General features: G+C 45.6%; 1 protein-coding gene across 1 annotated transcript in view; it reads left to right on the top strand.

The window, feature by feature from the left end:
* Positions 1-23,865, top strand: part of odf2a (outer dense fiber of sperm tails 2a) — a 101,916-nt gene that overhangs the window by 69,704 nt on the left and 8,347 nt on the right. The window contains exons 21-23 of the mRNA XM_070863700.1: positions 14,472-14,590; positions 18,608-18,669; positions 23,055-23,153. Of these exons, the coding sequence (XP_070719801.1) occupies positions 14,472-14,590; positions 18,608-18,669; positions 23,055-23,153 (280 nt within the window). The remainder of the gene's footprint in view (positions 1-14,471; positions 14,591-18,607; positions 18,670-23,054; positions 23,154-23,865) is intronic.

Raw genomic sequence — 23,865 nt, 5'->3', positions numbered from 1 at the left:
CACCTCTCTTGCCTCCTTCAAGATGCTCCTTAAAACATCTCTTTGACCAAACTTTTGGTCACCTGCGCTAATCTCTACTTACGCCGCTCGGTGTCAAATTGTTTTTATCTCCTAATACTTCTGTGAAGCGCCTTGGGATGTTTCACTATGTTAAAGGCGCTATATAAATACAAGTTCTTGTTAAATCTGCCACTCACATCTCATTGCTGCTGTGTCCTCCTCAACTAATGCCCCTGTCCTCAGCAAAAAAGAAAGACTTGCATTTATACAGTACCTCTTACAACTTCAAAGTCTCAAAGTGCTTTACAGCCAATGAAGTACTTTTTGAGATGTAGTCACTGTTGAGGTGTAGTGGCTTGAGCAGTGGTGCAGCAGGGAGGGATTCAAATTCCTGGGGCATTGGAACCGGTTCTGGGGGAGGTGGGACCAGTACAAACCGGACAGTCTGCACCTGGGCAGGACTGGAACCAATGTCCTAGGGGGAGTGTTTGCTACTGCTGTTGGGGAGGAGTTAAACTAATATGGCAGGGGGATGGGAACCAATGCAGGGAGACAGAGGGAAAGAAAATGGAGACAGAAGCAAAAGACAGAAAGGAGATGAGTAAAAGTGGAGGGCAGAGAAACCCAAGGCAAAAAACAAAAAGGGCCAATGTACAGCAAAATTCTAAAGGGTCAAAGTGTAATAAAAAGGCAAGCCTGAAAGCTCGGTGCCTCAATGCGAGGAGTATTCGGAACCCAGGAGAGGGCTCTGAGCTAGTTAGAGTGGGTGAGAGCTCAGATGAACAGGACCCCAAGGAAGAATGCAAAAGGCAGGAGGCAACAGAGCAGAGTAGCACTGGGGTAAGTGTAAACCACAAGGTGATAGGAAGGGACAATATGTATGAATATAAAGGGGCTGCAGGAGGGGTCAAAACGAAAAATCATGGTTTAAAAACTAGGATTAAAACACTCTACCTAAACACACGCAGCATTCGAAATAAAGTAAATGAGTTGACGGCACAAATCATTACAAATAGGTATGATTTGGTGGCCATTACAGAAACGTGGTTGCAGGGTGGCCAAGACTGGGAATTAAACATACAGGGGTATCTGACAATTCGGAAGGATAGACAAGAAGGGAAAGGAGGTGGGGTAGGTCTGTTAATAAAGGATGATATCAGGGCAGTTGTGAGAGATGATACTGGCTCTAATGAACAAAATGTTGAATCATTGTGGGTGGAGATTAGAGATAGTAAGGGGAAAAAGTCACTGGTGGGCGTAGTTTATAGGCCCCCCCAAATAATAACTTCACGGTGGAGCGGATAATAATCAAGGGAGTAATAGAGGCATGTGAAAAAGGAACGGCAGTAATCATGGGGGATTTTAACCTACATATCGATTGGTCAAATCAAATCACACGGGGTAGCCTTGAGGAGGAATTCATAGAATGCATACGGGATTGTTTCTTAGAACAGTATGTTACAGAACCTACAAGGGAGCAAGCTATCTTAGATCTGGTCCTGTGAAATTAGACAGGAATAATAAACGATCTCCTAGTAAAAGATCCTCTCGGAATGAGTGATCACAGTATGGTTGAATTTGTAATACAGATTGAGGGTGAGGAAGTAGTGTCTCAAACGAGCGTACTATGCTTAAACAAAGGGGACTACAGTGGGATGAGGGCAGAGTTAGCTAAAGTAGACTGGGAACACAGACTAAACGGTGGCACAATTGAGGAACAGTGGAGGACTTTTAAGGAGCTCTTTCATAATGCTCAACAAAAATATATTCCAGTGAAAAAGAAGGGCGGTAAGAGAAAGGATAACCAGCTGTGGATAACCAAGGAAATAAAGGAGAGTATCAAATTAAAAACCAATGTGTATAAGGTGGCCAAGGTTAGTGGGAAACTAGAAGATTGGGAAAATTTTAAACGACAGCAAAGAATGACTAAGAAAGCAATAAAGAAAGGAAAGATAGATTACGAAAATAAACTTGCGCAAAACATAAAAACGGATAGTAAAAGCTTTTACCGATATGCAAAACGGAAGAGAGTGACTAAAGTAAATGTTGGTCCCTTAGAAGATGAGAAGGGGGATTTAATAATGGGAAATGTGGAAATGGCTGAGACCGTAAACAATTATTTTGCTTCGGTCTTCACAGTGGAAGACACAAAAGCCATGCCAAAAATTGCTGGTCATGGGAATGTGGGAAGGGAGGACCTTGAGACAATCACTATCACTAGGGAGGTAGTGCTGGACAGGCTAATGGGACTCAAGGTAGATAAGTCCCCTGGTCCTGATGAAATGCATCCCAGGGTATTAAAAGAGATGGCGGAAGTTATAGCAGATGCATTCGTTATAATCTACCAAAATTCTCTGGATTCTGGGGAGGTACCAGCGGATTGGAAAGCAGCTAATGTAACGCCTCTGTTTAAAAAAGGGGGCAGACAAAAGACAGGTAACTATAGGCCGGTTAGTTTAACATCTGTAGTGGGGAAAATGTTTGAAGCTATCATTAAGGAAGAAATAGCGGGACATCTAGATAGGAATAGTGCAATCAAACAGATGCAACATGGATTCATGAAGAGGAAATCATGTTTAACTAATTTACTGGAATTCTTTGAGGATATAACGAGCATGGTGGATAGAGGTGTACTGATGGATGTGGTGTATTTAGATTTCCAAAAGGCATTCGATAAGGTGCCACACAAAAGGTTACTGCAGAAGATAAAGGTACGCGGAGTCAGAGGAAATGTACTAGCATGGATAGAGAATTGGCTGGCTAACAGAAAGCAGAGAGTCGGGATAAATGGGTCCTTTTCGGGTTGGAAATCGGTGGTTAGTGGTGTGCCACAGGGATCGGTGCTGGGACCACAACTGTTTACAATATACATCGATGACCTGGAAGAGGGGACAGATTGTAGTGTAACAAAATTTGCAGATGACACAAAGATTGTTTCTTAGAACAGTATGTGAACCTACAAGGGAGCAAGCTATCTTAGATCTGGTCCTGTGAAATTAGACAGGAATAATAAACGATCTCCTAGTAAAAGATCCTCTCGGAATGAGTGATCACAGTATGGTTGAATTTGTAATACAGATTGAGGGTGAGGAAGTAGTGTCTCAAACATAGAGGACACAGAGGCTGCAAAGAGATTTAGATAGGTTAAGCGAATGGGCTAAGGTTTGGCAGATGGAATGCAATGTCGGAAATTGTGAGGTCATCCACCTTGGGGGGAAAAAAACAGTAAAAGGGAATATTATTTGAATGGGGAGAAATTACAACATGCTGCAGTGCAGAGGGACCTGGGGCTCCTTGTGCATGAATCCCAAAAAGTTAGTTTGCAGGTGCAGCAGGTAATCAGGAAGGCGAATGGAATGTTGACCTTCATTGTGAGAGGGATGGAGTACAAAAGCAGGGAGGTCCTGCTGCAACTGTACAGGGTATTGGTGAGGCCGCACCTGGAGTACTGCGTGCAGTTTTGATCACCTTACTTAAGGAAGGTTATGCTAGCCTTGGAGGGGGTACAGAGACGATTCACTAGGCTGATTCCGGAGATGAGAGGGTTACCTTATGATGATAGATTGAGTAGACTGGGTCTTTACTCGTTGGAGTTCAGAAGGATGAGGGGTGATCTTATCGAAACATTTAAAATAATGAAAGGGATAGACAAGATAGAGGCAGAGAGGTTGTTTCCACTGGTCGGGGAGACTAGAACTAGGGGGCACAGCCTCAAAATACGGGGGAGCCAATTTAAAACCGAGTTGTGAAGGAATTTCTTCTCCCAGAGGGTTGTGAATCTGTGGAATTCTCTGCCCAAAGAAGCAGTTGAGGCTAGCTCATTGAATGTATTCAAGTCACAGATAGATAGATTTTTAACCAATAAGGGAATTAAGGGTTACGGGGAGCGGGCGGGTAAGTGGAGCTGAGTCCACGGCCAGATCAGCCATGATCTTTTTGAATGGCGGAGCAGGCTCGAGGGGCTATATGGCCTACTCCTGTTCCTAATTCTTATGTAATGCAGGAAATGCAGCAGCCAATTTGCGCACAGCAAGCTCCCACAAGCATCAATGTGATAATGACCAAATGATCTGTTTTAGTGATGTTGATTAGGGATAAATATTGGCCAGGACATTAGGGAGAACTCCCCTGCTCTTCGAAATAGTGCCATGGGACATTTCACGTCCACCTGAGAGCAGACGGGACCTCGGTTTAACTCTGAAAGACAGCATCTCCACACTGGGAGTGTCAGCCTAGATTTTTATGCTCAAGTCTCTGGAGTGGGATTTGAACCCACAACCTTCTGATTCCGAGGCGAGAGAGTGCTACCGTCTGAGCCACGGCTGACACTCCAACTGAGTCACTTGGCTCTGCATCCCACAGAACAATGGACTTCAAAATCCTTGGGCTTCTTTACAAAGCTCTCCCTGGGTTCCCCTCCACCCTGTTTCTACAATCAGCTCCAGCTGACAACCCTGTGTGCAACTACTTTTTGACTTTGGTGTATTCTTCATCTTCTCCACCCCCCTGCCCATCACTCCACCACTGGTGACAAACCCTTCAACAGTCACACCCTACACTATGGAACTCTTCCTAGATGCCTCTGCCTTGTTGCATCGCTTCCCACATTCAAAAGCTTTGTCATAAAACTTCACCTTTTAGTATTGCCTTTGGTCGCTTCTCTGAACTCTGAAGTCTCTGCTTGGTGCCTGCTTCCATTGCCTACTGTTGACATTTTGGGCCGAGTCCAGGTCACCCATTAGTCCTGTTCTCGCTGACCTACATTGGTTCCCGGTCTGGCAATTTAAAGCTCTCATCCTTGTGGCTTTGCCCCTCCCTCTCTCTGTAACCTCCTCCAGCCCTACAACCCTCCAAGATTTCTGCACTCCTCTAATTCTGGCCTCTTGCGCATCCCCGACTTTGATCACTCCACCATTGGTGCCCGTGCCTTCAGCTGCCTAAACAGAAGCTCCAGAAATCTTCCCCCACCCCCCCCCCCCAACCTTCTCGCCTCCCTACCTCTCTCTAAGATGCCCCTTAAAACCTGTATCTAACCAAGGATTTGATCACTTGTTCCAATATCTCCTTCTGTGGCTCAGCGAGACATTTTGTATAATGATCGCCCCCTTGGGACGATATACGGCATTAATCACCATCACCATCACCCTTTCACTCTTAGAATGAGTCCTTGGGTGGCTGAACAGTCCAATACAAGAGCCACAGTCCCTGTCACAGGTGAGACAGACAGTCGTTGAGGATAAGAGAGGGTGAGACAGGTTTGCTGCACGCTCTTTCCGCTGCCTGCTCTCGGCGATGAGACTCGAGGTGCCCAGCGCCCTCCCGGATGCACTTCCTCCACTTAGGGCGGTCTTTGGCCAAGGACTCCCAGGTATCAGGGATGTTGCACTTTATCAAGGAGGCTTTGAGGGTGTCATTGTAATGATTCCTCTGCATTAAAGGCACCCAATAAATGCAATTTGTAGATGTTGATCAAATTCTGGTATGATGCTTTTGACAGTTTGTTGTAATTCACCTTTTCATTAACTTGTCATATAAGCATGACTTGCATCTTCTGCCCGAGTACAGGCGACGTTTCCAGAATTTGACAAAAAGCTGCCTTTGTTTCTGGAACATCTAAAATCCATTTTTTTTGGGTCAAGCTACCCAAATCCCTTGCAGCTGTACAAACAGATCTCGAATCGTCCCCCTTCTTGCACACGGGATCCTGGTGTTCAGTTACAGAATACTTTTAGGAATTTTAAGAAGTACAACACCCTGCTTTATTCAAGTCGAAATACTGATATTAAGATGGTGAAGTGATACAGGCTGTGCGTATATTGATATCTTCCTAGTATCTCAACATCGAAAACCACCCATTTGACCCACTTGCATAGCTGTAGCCTCAAGGGATCAGTCTTTGAATATAAACAATATTTAATCTATTTGAGGTATCACTCACATAAAGGCTGCAACATAATAAAAAATCCCAAAGTTTTTTTTTTTATTTGCTCATGGGATGTGGGCGTCGCTGGCAAGGCCGGCATTTATTGCCACCACTAATTTCCCCTGAGAAGGTGGTGGTGAGCCGCCGCCTTGAACCGCTGCAGTCCGTGTGGTGAAGGTGCTCCCACAGTGCTGTTGGGGAGGGAGTTCCAGGATTTTGACCCAGCGACGATTAAGGAACATAGTTCCAAATCAGGATGGTGTGTGACTTGGAGGGGAACGTGGCAGTGTTTCCATGTGCCTGCTGCCCTTGTCCTTTTAGGCAGTAGAAGTCGCGAGTTCCAGGGATGTGGAACTTCAGTTACGTGAAGAGATTAGAGACACTTAAGGCTAGATTTAAAACACATTCAAAATCATGAATACTTTTGACAGAATAAAAAGGGAGAAACTGTTTCCACTAGCAGGAGGGTCAGTAACCAAAGGTAATTGGCAAAAGAAGGGGGGAGGGGTGGGGGAATGAGAATTTGTTTACGCAGAGGGTTGTGATCTGGATTGCGCTGCCCAAATGGAAAGTGGAAGCAGATTCAATAGTAACTTTCAAAAGGGAATTGGATAAATACTTGAAGGGGAGTGGGACTAATTGGATATCTCTTTCAACGAGCTGGCACAGGCGTGATAGGCGGAATGGCCTCCTTCTCTGCTGTAAGATTCTATGATGTCAATAATTACAGTCGTGCTCACCTACTTTCTGTAACTCGAGATGTCCTCGACTCTCAGGAACTTGTCCAGCTACCTTTGGAAGGACTGCAGTGATTCCATGCTTACCACACAATCCATTCAAGAAGCCAGCGAATTTTCTTGTGAAAAGAAATGCTACTTGGCGCCTGACCTAACTGCAGAAACACGCCCCATAGTGTTCCCATCCCTATCTAGTTCAAGTAGCCCGTCCACCCAGATAGAATCTGTCACCTTCATCTGCTTTAAAAACCTCGATCGGATTACCCCACTGCCTATACTTCTCCGATGGAAAAGAAACCAGTTCCCTGAGCCATTCCTGGTCGCTAAGAGCCCAGAGACTTGGTATCGCTCTCGTCTCTGTCCTCTGGACCGTTACTGAGGGTCTCGATGTCCCTCAACATATGAGGGAACCAGAACTGGACTATTCCAAATGTACTAAGAGCTATGTAACATATTTGCTTCATGAGCTCTTTGCTTAAGAATTCATAGCAACACATTGCTATTAAGAACTAGTTGGTTTATTAGCAAAGGTTTAATAATCACACTACACATTACTAGTTCATCCACCAGGCTCACAACCGCCTGCCTCATCGTGAATTACCTAAACCCAACTGGCTGGGGTTTTATTGAGTCTTGTGAACATCACGTGATTGGCTAAGCCACTCCCAACTCAACAGCTCTGCAAACCTGTGAGCATCCTCACAGGTGCACACATTACAGGCTGCATAAGCTGGTTTTCAAAATAAACCGTCCCAGGTAGTCTGCAGAGTCATCAGATTTAAGTCCATTTGGAGCTGATCTGCTACACGCCATCCTGACTTGGAAATATATCGGCGGTTCCTTCATTATCACTGAGTTAAAATCCTGGAAGTCCCTCCTCAAGCACTGTGGGAGCACCTTCACCACACGGACTGCAGCGGTTGAAGAAGGTGGCTCACCGCAAATAGCGGATGCATTGACAGTCATTTTCCAACATTCCATAGACTCTGGATCAGTTCCTATGGAGTGGAGGGTAGCCAATGTAACCCCACTTTTTAAAAAAGGAGGGAGAGAGAAAACACAGAATTATAGACCGGTCAGCCTGACATCAGTAGTGGGTAAAATGATGGAATCAATTATTAAGGATGTCATAGCAGTGCATTTGGAAAGAGGTGACATGATAGGTCCAAGTCAGCATAGATTTGTGAAAGGGAAATAGGAGGTGTGTGGGGGGCCTGACCTATCCACCTCCATGGCACGAACCTGGTATTGCAGTACTTCCAGGAACGGTGCAGTGGCTCTAGGCCTTTTGGCTAAGAGCATTGGCGCAGAGTGATCCTTGATGTGTGCAAGGTGACCTCTGGTGTTTGTGATTTGACAAAGAATTGGAAAGATTGGCTACGAATTTTTTTTAAAAAATGGATTTGTGAAAGGGATATCATGCTTGATAAATCTTCTGGAATTTTTTGAGGATGTTTCCAGTAGAGTAGGCAAGGGAGAACCAGTTGATGTGTATTTGGACTTTCAGAAGGGTTTCAACAAGGTCCCACACAAGAGATTAATGTGCAAAGTTAAAGCATATGGGATTGGGGGTAGTGTGCTGACGTGGATTGAGAACTCGTTGGCAGACAGGAAGCAAAGAGTAGGAGTAAATGGGTACTTTTCAGAATGGCAGGCAGTGACTAGTGGGGTACCGCAAGGTTCTGTGCTGGGGCCCCATTAATGTACATTAATGATTTAGACGAGGGGATTAAATGTAGTATCTCCAAATTTGCGGATGTCACTAAGTTGGGTGGCAGTGTGAGCTGCGAGAGGATGCTATGAGGCTGCAGAGTGACTTGGATAGGTTAGGTGAGTGGGCAAATGCATGGCAGATGAAGTATAATGTGGATAAATGTGAGGTTATCCACTTTGGTGGTAAAAACAGAGAGACAGACTATTATCTGAATGGTGACAGATTAGGAAAAGGGGAGGTGCAACGAGACCTGGGTGTCATGGTACATCAGTCATTGAAGGCTGGCATGCAGGTACAGCAGGCGGTTAAGAAAGCAAATGGCATGTTGGCCTTCATAGCGAGGGGATTTGAGTACAGGGGCAGGGAGGTGTTACTATAGTTGTACAGGGCCTTGGTGAGGCCACACCTGGAGTATTGTGTAGAGTTTTGGTCTCCTAACTTGAGGAAGGACATTCTTGCTATTGAGGGAGTGCAGCGAAGGTTCACCAGACTGATTCCCGGGATGGCAGGACTGACATATCAAGAAAGACTGGATCAACTGGGCTTGTATTCACTGGAGTTCAGAAGAATGAGAGGGGATCTCATAGAAACGTTTAAAATTCTGACAGGTTTAGATAGGTTAGATGCAGGAAGAATGTTCCCAATGTTGGGGAAGTCCAGAACCAGGGGTCACAGTCTAAGGATAAGGGGTAAGCCATTTAGGACCGAGATGAGGAGAAACTTCTTCACCCAGAGAGTGGTGAACCTGTGGAATTCTCTACCACAGGAAGTTGTTGAGGCCAATTCACTAAATATATTCAAAAAGAAGTTGGATGTAGTCCTTACTACTAGGGGGATCAAGGGGTATGGCGAGAAAGCAGGAATGGGGTACTGAAGTTGCATGTTCAGCCATGAACTCATTGAATGGCGGTGCAGGCTCAAAGGGCCGAATGGCCTACTCCTTCACCTATTTTCTATGTTTCTCAAGGGCAATTAGGAATGGGTAATAAATGTTAGATGCTCACATCCCATGAATGAATTTTTAAAAACACGTGTCTCTGTTTTTGGTGTTTTTTTGTGAATTGCCGGCACTATGCAATGACTTGGCTGTACTCTTGGGATAGCTCAAACATGTCTTTCAGAATTTAGAAGAGAAGATCCCTAAGAATGTGTTTGTATTTGTTGTAGGGTCTCCAAGCATGTTTCCAATATTAGCAGGGGTCCCTGGTAGTGTGCCATTACTTACGATGTTCCCCAGGAGTGTGTCAATATTTACAAAAGTTCCATTCGAGTCTGTCAGTAATTCCTTGTGGTTCCTGGCACTGTGCCAATATTTGCCTGGGATCCTCAGCACGGTGAAATGAACTTCCGACTACATATCTGCCATAACTGACCCTGCCTATTTCCACCTCCATACCATTGCCTGGCTCCTTCCCCTGCTTCAGCTCATCTGCTGCTGAAACCCTCATCCATGCCTTTGTTACCTCTAGACTTGACTATTGCAACGCACTCCTGGTCGGCCTCCCACGTTCTACCCCTACGTAAACGTGAGCGTAAAATACTCAACCTTGTTTCCAAATCTATCCATGGCCTCGGCCCTATCTCTCTAATCTCCAACCCCACAAACCCCCCGAGATATCTAAGCTCCTCTAATTCTGGCCTCTTGAGCATCCCTGATTTTAAATCGATCCACCATCGGTGGCCATGCCTTCAGCTGCCTAGGCCCTAAGCTCTGGAATTCCCTCCCTAAACCTTTCCACTTCTCTGTTATCTCCTTTAAGATGCTCTTTAAGGCCCATATCTTTGACCAAGTTTTTTGGTCATCTGCCCTAATTTCTTCTTGTGTGTCTCGGTGTCAAATCTTGTTTTGTAACGCTCCTGTGAAGCACCTTGGGACACTTTATAATGTTAAAGGCGCTATATAAATGCAAGTTGTTGTTCCAATATTTGCCTGGGATCCCCGGGGGTGGGTGTCAATACTTGTCTTGGGGATCCTCAGAAGTGTGCCAGTACTTGCCGGGAGACATTGGGAGTATGCCAATGTTCACGGCGGGCCCCCGCCCCCGCAACACAAGTTTGGACTGCAATATATGGTCATCTGCTCAGGGTTAAGTGACCCAATTTCCAAAGCCCGCCTCTTTGACGACACTGCATTGATGATAGCTGTTCTTAAAAAGGCTTCGGTTTCCTCGTAATCCTTCATCCGACCCTTCTGTGTGCCGTTCCCCGGTCTGGTGCAGAGAAGAACCCAACCGAGTGAAGCCCACGCCGCACGGGACCCAAGATGCTGCTCTTCTCCGTCCTGTCTGTGTTGACCTTCTCTGCCATCTCCTCTACAGCTGCACCGCTCACAGACTGCACATCAAAGGAAAACAATGCATCCATGATGAGTGTGTTTGAGGTGAGTTTAAGAATGACTCCGATGCGGTACTGGTGGGTTTTTTTAAGCAGGTGTTTTACCTTTGCTGTTCCACTATTGATCTTCTGTTACAACAGTGACTGCTTATATTACATTACAACAGTGACTACACGCCAAATGTACTTCATTGGCTGTAAAGCACCTTGAGACGTCCTGTGGTCGTGAAAGGTGCTATATTCTTTAAAAAAAAAGAAAGAACTTGCGTTTCTACAGCACCTTTCATGTCCTCAGGATGTCCCAAAGTGCTTCACAACCAACAAAGTACTTGTGAATTGTAGTCACTGTTACAAGAGCCCAGCGCTTATGAGTTGCTTTCTAGTGTCTATGCTGTGACATACAGTTTCTGTAGATGAGCAGCAGACCAGTAGTTTCTCCGCCCCCGACCACTCTCCCAGCAAAGCTGCTACTAGTGCACAGAAACAGGATTTACAGGGGATCCCTGGGAGTGCGTCAATGGAGGGATTTGAACCTTAAGATGAGGATTTTAAATTCAAGGCGTTGCTCAACCGGGAGCCAATGTAGGTCAGTGAGCATAGGGTGATGGGTGAGCGAGAGTTAGGATACGGGCAGCAGAGTTCTGGATGAGCTCAAGTTTACGGAGGGTGGAAGATGCAAGGACGGCCAGGAGAGCATTGGAATAGTGGAGTCTGGAGGTAACAAAGGTGTGAATGAGGGCTTCAGCAACAGACGGGCTGCGGCAGAGGTGGAGACGGGCGATGTTACAGACATGGAAGTTGGCCGTCTTGGTGACGGCACGGATATGGTGTCGGAAGCTCAACTCGGGGTCAAATCAGACACCAAGATTGCAAACAGTCTGGTTCAACCTAAGACGGTGGTTAGGGAGGGGGATGGAATCTGTGACTAGGGAACACTCGAAGCTCAGCACCATCCAGGACAAAGCAGGCCGTTTGATCGGCACCCCATCCACAACCAAACATTCACTCCGTCCATCACCGGCATAACCTGGCAGCAACTCGCCAAGGCTCCCAAACCTGTGACCCCCTACCACTTAGATGGACAAGGGCAGCAGGCTAATGGGAACGACATCACCTCCATGTTCCCCTCCAAGTCACACGCCATCCTGACTTGGAAATACATCGGCCGTTCCTTCATCGTCGCTGGGTCAAAATCCCTGGAACTCCCTCCCCAACAGCACTGTGGGAGCACCTTCACCGCACGGACTGCAGCGGTTCAAGAAGGCGGCTCACCACCACCTTCTCAAGGGGCAATTAGGGATTTGCAATAAATACCGGCCTTGCCAGCGACGCCCACATCCCATGAATTAATTTTTTTTTAAGTTCATGGAGGGGACCGAAGACACTGGCTTTGATCTTCCCAATATTTAATTGTAAAACAATTCTGCTCATGCAGTACTGGATGTCGGGACAAATGACATGACAAATCAGAGACGGTGGAGGGGTCAAGAGAGGTGATGATGAAGTCGAGCTGGATAGTATCAGGATATTTGTGGAATTTGATATTGTGGTTTCAGCTGATGTCACCGAGGGGCAGTATGTGGATGAGAAACAAGGCTTTTGGGGGGGGGGGGTAGATCCTTGGGCAACTCCAGAGGGGTAACAGATTGGGAACAGAAGCCATTGCAGGAAATTCTCTGGCTGCAATTGAATAGATAAGAATGGAACCAGATGAGGACTGTCCCACTCTGGAAGATGGAGGAGAGGCATCGGAGGAGGATGGTGTGGCCAAAGGCTGCAGATGGGTCGAGAAGGATGAGGAGGGATAGTTTACCTACAATGTTAGCTTTTTAAAGCTACACTATAGATGGACAGTGCATTAAATTTATAACAAGTACAGTACTAGATTATCTGAATGCATGGTTCGTAATCAGTAGATTTGAATTTGAATCACAGGCTGCCAATCTCTTGCATGGTTTGTAGGCTGAGATTTGATCATTTTGTCTGATTTATGCTCCTGTGAAACGCCTTGGGATGTTTTCCTACGTTAAAGGCACTATATAAATGTACGTTGTTGGTAATGCTTGGTTATACCACTAGATGGCACATCACACCATACTTTGGCAGGAGGTGGACTGAGTGGAAAATCAAAAGGAAACACTGCAAATGCATGAAATGTAAAATACATACCATGTAGCTCGGGGCAGCCTATAAAATTTAAATCCTTGTTCCCATTACTTTTCATCTACCTCTACTTATTGATACTAACAGATTTTGATGTTCTGATCGAGGGTTTATCAACCAAGGGGAAAACAGTGAGCAGCCCTTTCCAAACATCACTAAAGCAATCTCCGTAACATCGCCAACTCCACCCCTGCCTCAGATTATCTGCTGCTGAAACCCTCATCCATGCCATTGTTACCTCTAGATGCGACTAGTCCAATGAACTCCTGGCCGGCCTCCCACGTTCCACCCTAAACTAGAGGTGATCCAAAACTCGGCTGCCCGTGTTCTAATTTGCACCAAGTCGCGCTCGCCCATCTCCCCTGTGCTCGCTGACCTACATTGCCTCAGTTAAGCAACGCCTCGACTTTAAAATTCTCATCCTCGTTTTCAAATCCCTCCGTTACCTCGCTCCTCCCTATCGCTGTAATCTCCTCCAGCCCCCCCACCCCTCCCCAAGATATCTGCGCTCCTCCAATTCTGGCTTCTAGCGCAACCCCAATTTTAATCGATCCACCATTGGCGGCCATGCCTTTAGCTGCCGCGGCCCCAAGCTCTGCAATTCCCTCCCTATACCTCTCCGCCTCTCTCTCCTCCTTTAATACACTCCTTAAAACCTACCTCTTTGATCGAGCTTTTGGTCATCTGCCCTAATTTCTCCTTAAAAGGCTCGGTGTCAAATCTTTTGTCTTGTAATACTTCTGTGACTATGTTAAAGGTGCTATATAAAATATAAGTTGTTGTTGTTGTAAACTCGCCGCAAAAAGTTAGTACTGATAATTAAGAGCGTAAGTACCCTTTTAACAATGTGATAATATGTTAACACAATGGCAATCAACCTCTGGCCCAGAAAGGGAACAATTTAAACTATTCAATCTCATTCCTGCATGGAGTAAATTGTTGTTAGAGCTTTTAAAAAATCGCAAATTTAAAATGTTTTAATGTTTTTATTTTTCTTTCTCTCTCAATCCTCTTTCTGTACCTGATTTGACTCTAATTCGCCCTGTTTCCTTCTCCATTGTTCCTCTGTTTCTTTCTCAATCCTTAAATCTCATGGGTTAAGGAGCTAGGCTGATGGTCCCATCGCTCACTGAGGTCCCAGATGCTCCGTTGCCCTCTCCGTACCTCCAGCAAGTTACAGGGCAAAAGATTTTTGAGCCGAGAGGTACAGGAAACAACTCTAACTAACTCATGGCATGCCGTGAGATGCCCCACTCTAGCAAGAGTTGGCCCATGACCTTAACTTTATGCTGTCCAAGCTCCACTTTTGCAGATTTAAAACGTCATTTGCATTAAAGACTCCTCGGAAAAGGGATTCAATTTGTACTGACAAGCACTTCAAAATAAAACACATACGAGGGCGGATTTCTTCCTGCATTCTCCTGCTGTGCCGAAGGGTTTTCCACCAAATCTCTGCCGAAGTTCGGGGGAACCAGCGGGCAGAAGCCCAAAGGAAATTCGCCACTGAGCCTTTTTTTAAAAAAATAAAATGGCTTACTTTTACTGTTCTGCAACGCCTGTGTGTTTAATCGCTGTTCGTTCTCCTTTTGTTATCTATTAGCCTTTTCAGATTTGGCACACCATTGCTATTTCCAGTAATTCAGCAGAAAAGATTGACGGATTGAACAGCATAACAATCTCCATGAACAATAAGAGCACCCTCTTTCTCCAATTCAATCGGTAAGTTGAAAAATCTAGCGCAAAGCTTCCTTAATTGGAGAGGCTGGGGCTGTTTTCCTTGGAACAGAGGAGGCTGAGGGGAGATTTAATTGAGGTGTATAAAATTATGAGGGGCCTAGGTAGAGTGGATAGGAAGGACCTATTTCCCATAGCAGAGGGGTCAACAACCAGTGGGCATAAATGTAAAGTAATTGGTGGAAGGATTCGAGCGAATTTGAGGGGAACTTTATTCACCCAGATGGTGATGGGGTCCTGGAATTCACTGCCTGAAAGGGTGGTGGAGGCAGAAGCCTTTGCCACATTTAAAAAGTATTTGTATGTGCACTTGAAGTGCTGTAACCTACAAGGCTACAGACCAAGAGCTGGAAAGTGGGATTAGGCTGGCTAGCTCTTTTTCAATTGCCACGGACACGATGGGTCGAACAGCCTCATTCTATGCAGTAAATTTCTATGGTTCTATGATTCTAGTCTTCCTCAAGATCAGAAAAAACCAGCAGAAAGTGACGAGCTGTCTTTTTTTTAATTGTTGGTGCTTTTGACACCTCGAACTTGGTATTAGTAAAAATATAGTACTGGAGAAATTAATGGGATTGAAAGCTGATAAATCCCTTGGACCTGAGACCTACATCCTAGGGTTTTAAAAGAGGTGTCTATGGAGATGGTGGATGCTTTGGTTGTCACCCTCCACAATTCTATAGATTCTAGAACGATTCCCGCAGATTGGAAGGTAGCCAATGTAACCCCACTATTTTAAGAAAGGAGGGAGAGAGAAAACGGGGAACTACAGACCCCTGATATCAGTAGTAGGGAAAATGCTATAACCTATTATTAAGGATGCAGTAACCGGTTACTTAGAAAATAATAATAGGATTGGGCAGGCTTGACACAGATTTATGAAAGGGAAATCATGTTTGACGAATCTGTTAAGTTTTTTGAGATTGTAAATAGCAGAATAGATAAGGGGGAACCAGTGGATGTGATGTATTTGGATTTTCAGAAGGCATTCGATAAGGTGCCACACAAGAGGTTATTAAACAAAATTAGGGCTCATGGGATTGGGGGTAATATACTAGCATGGATTGAGGATTGATTAATGGACAGGAAACACAGAGAGTAGGAATAAATGGGTCATTTTCGGGTTGGCAGGCTGTAACTAGTGGGGTAACATAAGAATGTTTGGGCCACAGCTATTCACAATCTATATCAATGATTTGGATGAGGGGACCAAATATAATATATCCAAGATTGCTGATGATACAAAGCTGGGTGGGAATTTAAGTTTTGAGGATGCAAAGAGACAGTCTTAAGTGAGTGGGCAAGAACATGGCAAATGGAATAGAATGTGGAGAAATGTGAAGTTATCCACTTTGGTGGGAAAAATAGAAAAACAGTAATTTTTAAATGGTGAGAGATTGGGAAATGTTGGTGTTCAGAGGGACCTGGGTGTCCTTGTACACAAATCACTGAATGTTAACATGCAGGTACAACAAGCAATTAAGAAAGCAAATGGTATGTTGGCCTATATTACAAGAGGATTTGAGTATAAGACTAAAGAAATCTTACTGCAGTTATATAGGGTCCTGGTGAGACTGCACCTGGAGTATTGTGTATAGTTTTGGTTTCCTTACCTAAGGAACGATATACTTGCCATAGAGGGACTGCAACGAAGGTTCACCAGACTGATTTCTGGGATGGGGGGCATTGCCCTATGAGGAGAGAATGAGCAGACTAGGCCTATATTCTCTAGAGTTTAGAAGGATGAGAGGTGATCTCATTGAAACATACAACATTCTTACAAAGCTTGACAAGATAGATGCAGGGGAGGATGTTTCCTCTGGCTGGGGAGTCTAGAATCAGGGGTCACAGTCTCCGAATAAAGGGCCAGCCATGAGGAGAAATTTCTTCACTCAGAGGGTGGTGAATCTCAGGAATTCTCTGGAATACAATCCAGAGGGCTGTAGGGGCTCAGTCTTTGAATATATTCAAGACAGAGATATAGATTTTTGGAAACGAAGGGAATCCAGGGATATGGGGATAGTGGAGTTGAGGTAGAAGATCAGCCATGATCTTATTGATGGCGGAGCAGGCTCGAGGAGCCAAGTGGCCAAATCCTGCTCCCATTTCTTATGTTCTTATGTAACTGCGATGCACATATACTAGATGCACACCGTTTACATAGAAAAAAACGCACAAAAACGTGAAGTAATAGTTTAATCTATACCCTTCTGAATAAAGGCGATGTGCATACAGTTAATATAACGTATTTCCTACATCAGTTTAAGGGAAGATGGTGTTTGACAAACCTGATTGAATTTTTCGAGGACGTAACTAACCAGGTCGATGAGGGCAGTGCGTACGATGTAATGTATATGGACTTTAGCAAAACTTTTGATAAGGTCCCACGTGGCAGACTGGTCACGAAGGTAAAAGCCCGTGGGATCCAGGGCAAAGTGGCAAGTTGGATCCAAAATTGACTTAGAGACGGGAAGCAAAGGGTAATGGTTGATGGATGTTTTTGTGACTGGAAGGATGTTTCCAGTGGAGTTCCGCAGGGCACAGTACTGGGGTCCCTTGCTTTTTGTGGTATACATCAATGATCTAGATTTGAATATAGGGAGTATGATTAAGAAGTTTGCAGGTGGCACTAAAAGTGGTGCTGTGGTTGATAATGAAGAGGAAAGTCACGGACTGCAGGAGGATATCAATCTACTGGTCAGGTGGGCAGAGCAGTGGCAAATGGAATTTAATTCAAAGAAGTGTGAGGTAATGCACTTGGGGAGGGCTAATAAGGAAACAGTATAACATTAGGCTACTTAAAAGTGTAGATGAACAAAGGGACCTTGGAGTGCTTGTCCAGAGATCCCTGAAAGTAGCAGGCCAGGTGGTTAAGAAGGCATACGAAATGTGTGCCTTTATTGGCCAAGGCATAGAATACAAGAGCAGGGAGGTTATGGTTAAATTGTATAATACACTAGTTAGGCCACAGCTGGAGTACTGCATGCAGTTCTGGCCACTGCATTATAGGAAGGACATGTTTGCACTGGAGAGGGTGCAGAGGAGATTTACGAGGATGCTGCCTGGAATGGAGAATCTTAATTATGAGGACAGATTGGATAGGTTGGGTTTGTTCTCCTTGGAACAAAGGAGGCTGAGGGGAGACCTCATTGAGGTGTATAAAATTTTGAGGGGCCTGGATATAGTGGATAGCAAGGGCCTATTTCCCTTGGTGGAGGGGCCAATTACGAGGGGGCATAGTTTTAAAGTGGTTGGTGGAAGGTTTAGAGGGGATTTGAGGGGAAGCTTCTTCAAGCAGAGGGTTGTGGGGATGTGGAGGCAGAAACCCTCACCACATTTTAAAGGTGCTTGGATGTGCACTTGAAGTGCCATAACCTGCAGGGTTCCAGACCTAAAGCTGGTAAGTGGGATGAGACTGGATAATCTCTTGTTGGCTGGAGCAGACATGATGGTAAGTACTTCAGGGAATCTAATACGGCCAGAGTGATCTCCTGGACTAGTTTCAATTGCCTGGATGGGTCGGAGAGGAATTTTCCCAGATTTTTTTTTTCCCCAATTGGCCTGGGTTTTTAGCTGTTTTGTTTGCCTCTCCCAAGAGATCGCATGGCTCCGGGTGGGATGGAGTGTAAAATGTTGTGATACATGGAATATCGCGGTTGTGTGGGGCGGACTGGTTGGGCCGGGTGCTCTTTACCGGTCCGTCATTGTTCATAGGTTTATACGTAACTTTCAGGGCTGCTGACTGAGGGCCGTGCGGCTCTTTATTGGCCGGCACGGACACGATGGGCCAAAATGGCCTCCTTCTGCGCTGTAAATTTCTATGTATCTAAAAGGTAATGGGCACACAGTTCTCGGATTCCCAGCTCTAAGGAAGTTAAGGGAAAATGTTTGAGAATCATGAGATTTCATTCTTCCAGTTATTTTTGCCTCTTGCACTTTTAACAAATAAATATTTGTATCTTGCCACTAACTTTGCATTTTCTATATCGGTTGACACATCAGGGACGGAATTTGCACAAAAATAGCGATAGACTACTCTGGTATTTCCGACAGTGCTTCTAAAGGTGGGTGCAATGTTTTATTATTTAAATGTGTCTCTTTGGGGCTCCGCGGGGTAAGCGACGAGAGCAGGACTGGAACAGTCTGCAGGTTACAGAACGCCAAGGTTGGTGGCACAGAGCAGGGGTGGTGTTTAGCTCCTTCTACGCCATGCCAAAAGCTCATCTCCAACCGCTGCTGAGGGTGAAGCTCATCCTTGTGTTCAAGTCACTCCACAGCCTCGCCCCTCTGTGGCCATCGCCAGCCCACAACCCTTCGAGATCCCTGCACACCTCCAATTTTGGCCTCTTCGCGCCCCCGATTTTCGTTGTTCCACCATTGGCGGCCGTGCCTTCAGCTGCCTGGGGCCCTAAGCTCTGGAATTCCTTCCCTAAACCTCTCCGCCTCTCTATCCTCCTTAAAACATAACTCTTTGACCAAGCTTATGGACACATATTCTAATATCTCCTTATGCGGCTCGGTGTCAAATGTTGTTTGATTACGTGCCTGCAAAGCATCTTGGGATGTTTTATTACGTTAAAGATGCTATATAAATGCAAAGTTGTTGTCACTTCCATTACTCGCACTCCCTTCAATTGACAGGGGGTGTTACTGACCTTTGGATGAGATGCTAAATTGAGGAGTCATCTGCCTGTTCCAGTGGACTTTAAAGATCTCATGGCACTACCCGAAAAGGGCCAGGGTGTTTTCACAATGCGCTGGTTAACATTCCTTCCACAATCGTGGGTGGCTCTGCCGCACAGGAGGGCAGGAAAAAGGGTGGGAGAGCTATAGTGGTAGGGGATTCTGTTGTAAAGGGAATAGATAGGTGTTTCTGCGGCCACAATCGAGACTCCAGGATGGTACGTTGCCTCCCTCATGCAAGGGTCAAGGATGTCTTGGAGCGGCTGCAGGTCATTTTGGAGGGGGAGGGTGAACAGCCAGTTGTTGTGGTGCATACCAATGATATAGGTAAAAAACGGGATGAGGTCCTACAAGCTGAATTTAGGGAGCTAGGAGTTAAATTTAAAAAGTAGGACCTTAAAGGTAGTAATCTCAGGATTGCTACAAGTGCCACATGCTAGTCAGAGCAGGAATCGCAGGATAGCTGAGATGAATTCGTGGCTTGAAGAGTGGTGCAGAAGGGAGGGAGTAAAATTCCTGGGACATTGGAACTGGTTCTGGGGGAGGTGGGACCAGTACAAACTGGACGGTCTGCACCTGGGCAGGACCAGAACCAATGTCCTAGGGGGAGTGTTTGCTACTGCTGTTGGGGAGGGGTTCAACTAATATGGCAGGGGGATGGGAACCTATGCAGGGAGACAGATGGAAGTAGAATGGGGGCAGAAGCAAAAGATAGAAAGAAGAAAAGTAAAAGTGGAGGGCAGAGAAACCCAAGGCAAAAATCAAAAAGGGCCATATTACAGCAAAATTCTAAAGAGGCAAAGTGTGTTAAAAAGACAAGCCTGCAGGCTCTGTGCCTCAATTCGTAATAAGGTGGACGAATTAACTGCACAGGCAGCAGTTAATGAATATGATATAATTGGCATCACGGAGACATGGCTCCAGGGTGACCAAGGCTAGGAACTCAACATCCAGGGGTATTCAACATTCAGGAAGGATAGACAGAAAGGAAAAGGAGGTGGGGTAGCGTTGCTGGTTAAAGAGGAAATTAACGCAATAGTAAGGAAGGACATTAGCTTGGATGATGTGGAATCTGTATGGGTGGAGCTACGGAATACCAAATAAGGAAAATAAGGAAAGGTAATTTCGATGGTATGAGACATGAATTGGCTAGTATAGACTGGCGAATGATACTTAAAGGGTTGACGGCAGATAGGCAATGGCAGACATTTAAAGATCTCATGGATGAACTTCAACAATTGTACATCCCTGTCTGGAGTAAAAATAAAACGGAAGGTGGCTCAACCGTGGCTAACAAGGGAAATTAAGGATAGTGTTAAATCCAAGGAAGAGGCACATAAATTGTCCAGAAAAAGCAGCAAACTTGAGGACGGAATTCAGCAGAGGAGGACAAAGGGTTTAATTAGGAGTGGAAAAATAGAGTATGAGAGGAAGTTTGCCGGGAACATAAAAACTGACTGCAAAATATGTGAAGAGAAAAAGATTAGTGAAGACAAACGTAGGTACCTTGCAGTCAGATTCAGGTGAATTTATACTGGGGAACAAAGAAATGGCAGACCAGTTGAACAAATACTTTGGTTCTGTCTTCACGAAGGAAGACACATATAACCTTCCGGAAATACTAGGGGACCAAGGGTTTGGGTGAGAAGGAGGAACTGAAGGAAATCCTTATTAGGTGGGAAATTGTGTTAGGGAAATTGATGGGATTGAAGGCCAATAAATCCCAGGGGCCTGATAGTCTGCATCCCAGAATACTTAAGGACGTGGCCCTAGAAATAGTGGATGCATTGGTAGTCATTTTCCAACAGTCTATCGACTCTGGATCAGTTCCTATGGACTGGAGGGTAGCTAATGTAACACCACTTTTTAAAAAAGGAGGGAGAGAAAACGGGTAATTATAGACCAGTTAGCCTGACATCGGTAGTGGGGAAAATGTTGGAATCAGTTATTAAAGATGAAATAGCAGCGCATTTGGGAAGCAGTGACAGGATCGGTCCAAGTCAGCATGAATTTATGAAAGGGAAATCATGCTTGACAAATCTTCCAGAATGTTTTGAGGATGTGACTAGTAGAGTGGACAAGGGAGAACCAGTGGATGTGGTGTATTTGGACTTTCAAAAGGCTTTTGACAAGGTTCCACACAAGAGATTGGTGTGCAAAATTAAAGCACATGGTATTGGGAATAATGTACTGACGCGGATAGAGAACTGGTTGACAGACAGGAAGCAGAGAGTCGGGAAAAACTCGTCCTTTTCTGAATGGCAGGCAGTGACTAGTGGGGTGCCGCAGGGTTCAGTGCTGGGACCCCAGCTATTTAAAATATACATCAATGATTTGGATGAAGGAATTAAGTGTAATATCTCCAAGTTTGCAGATGACACTAAGCTGGGTGGTGGTGTGAGCTGTGAGGAGGACACTAAGAGGCTGCAGGGTGACTTGGACAGGTTTGGTGAGTGGGCAAATGCATGGCAGATGCAGTATAATGTGGATAAATGTGAGGTTATCCACTTTGGTGGCAAAAACACGAAGGTAGAATATTATCTGAATTGCGGCAGATTAGGAAAAGGGGAGGTGCGACGAGACCTGGGTGTTGGTTCATCAGTCATTGAAAGTTGGCATGCAGGTACAGCAGGAGGAGAAGAAGATAAATGGTATGTTGGCCTTCATAGCTAGGGGATTTGAGTATAGGAGCAGGGAGGTCTTACTGCAGTTGTACAGGGCCTTGGTGAGGCCTCACCTGGAATATTGTGTACAGTTTTGGTCTCCTAATCTGAGGAAGGATGTTCTTGCTATTGAGGGAGTGCAACGAAGGTTCACCAGACTGATTCCCGGGATGGCAGGACTGACATATGAGGAGAGACTGGATCGACTGGGCCTGTATTCACTGGAGTTTAGAAGGTTGAGAGGGGATCTCATAGAAACATATAAAATTCTGATGGGACTGGACAGGTTAGATGCAGGAAGAATGTTCCCGATGTTGGGGAAGTCCAGAACCAGGGGACACAGTCTAAGGATAAGGGGTAAGCCATTTAGGACCGAGATGAGGAGAAACTTCTTCACTCAGAGAGTTGTTAACCTGTGGAATTCCCTGCCGCAGAAAGTTGTTGAGGCCAGTTCATTGAATATATTCAAGAGGGAGTTAGATATGGCCCTGATGGCTAAAGGGATCAAGGGGTATGGAGGGAAAGCAGGAAAGGGGTACTGAGGTGAATGATCAGCCATGATATTGAATGGTGGTGCAGGCTCGAAGGGCCGAATGGCCTACTCCTGCACCTATTTTCTTTGTTTCTAACCAACACTTGGCTCCGTGGTAGCACTCCCGCCTCCATGGTCTTACCCATTTCCACCTCTCCTGTATCAGCTGCGGCTCAGTGGGCAACACTCGCGCTTCTGAGTCAGAAGGTTGTGGGTTCGAGTTCCACTCCAGGGACTTGAGCACATAAATCTAGGCTGACACTCCCAGTGCAGTGCTGAGGGAGCGGCGCGCTGTCGGAGGGCCAGTACTGAGGGAGTGAAAGATCCCATGGCACTATTTTGAAGAAGAGCAGGGATGCTCTCCCCAATGTCCTGGGGCCAATATTTATCCCTTAACCAACATTACCAAAACAGATTATCTGGCCATTATCACATTGCTGTTTGTGGGATCTTGCTGCCGCGTTACCTGCATTACACCAGTGACTATACTTCATTGGCTGTGAAGCGCTTTGGGATGTTCTGAGGTTCTGAAAGGCGCTATATAAATACAAGTCTTTCATTGGTTCTATAGATAACTCGGGATACAACACTTTAGCTTCTAACACCGAATATGTTGTACTCCATCACTACAACCGTGGGAAATGTATTACCGACAACTTCTTTTTACTTGGTAAGTTACTTGTTGAGCGACCAGAAAGTCAAAATTCCTTTTACCGTCTGAAGATGCTGTGTTTAAAATATATTGTGTAACCCAAGATCCTAGGTAGCGAGGAAGCCCAACAGCCGAGCCTGTCGGATGAGACGTTAAACCGAGGTCCAGTCTGCCCCCTCAGGTGGACGTAAAAGATCCCATCGCACTATTTCAAAGAAGAGCAGGGGAATTCTTCCCGGTGTCCCGGGCCAATATTTATCCCTCAATCAACATAACAAAAAACAGATTATCTGGGTCATTATCACACTGCTGTTCGTGGGAGCTTGCTGTGCACAAATTGGTTGCCGCGTTTCCCACATTACAACAGTGACTACACTTCAAATAGTACTTCATTGGCTGTAAAGCGCTTTGAGACACCCGGTGGTCATTGTAATGTATTTGCTTCATAGGTTCTTTGTTTCCGAATTCACAGCAACACATCGGCCCCAAGTTTCCACGCGCGGCAAAACAGGTGCCCCTCCGAGCTGGGCGCCCGTTTCTCGCGCCTTTTCGGCGCCTGAAAAAAAACGCGCTATTCTCGAGCGCTTTGCAGCCCGATGTCTGCTTGGCGCGGTGCCCAGGGGGCGGAGCCTACCACTCGCGCCGATTTTGTAAGTAGGAGGGGGCGGGTACCATTTAAATGAGTTTTTTTTTCTTGCCGGCAACCCTGCGCGTGCGCGTTGGAGCGTTC

Source organism: Pristiophorus japonicus, chromosome 20, assembly GCF_044704955.1.
Source record: "Pristiophorus japonicus isolate sPriJap1 chromosome 20, sPriJap1.hap1, whole genome shotgun sequence".
In the NCBI taxonomy this organism is placed as follows: domain Eukaryota; kingdom Metazoa; phylum Chordata; class Chondrichthyes; family Pristiophoridae; genus Pristiophorus; species Pristiophorus japonicus.
The sequence above is the reverse complement of the archived record's forward strand: the minus strand, read 5'-3'. Positions and strand labels throughout refer to the sequence as shown.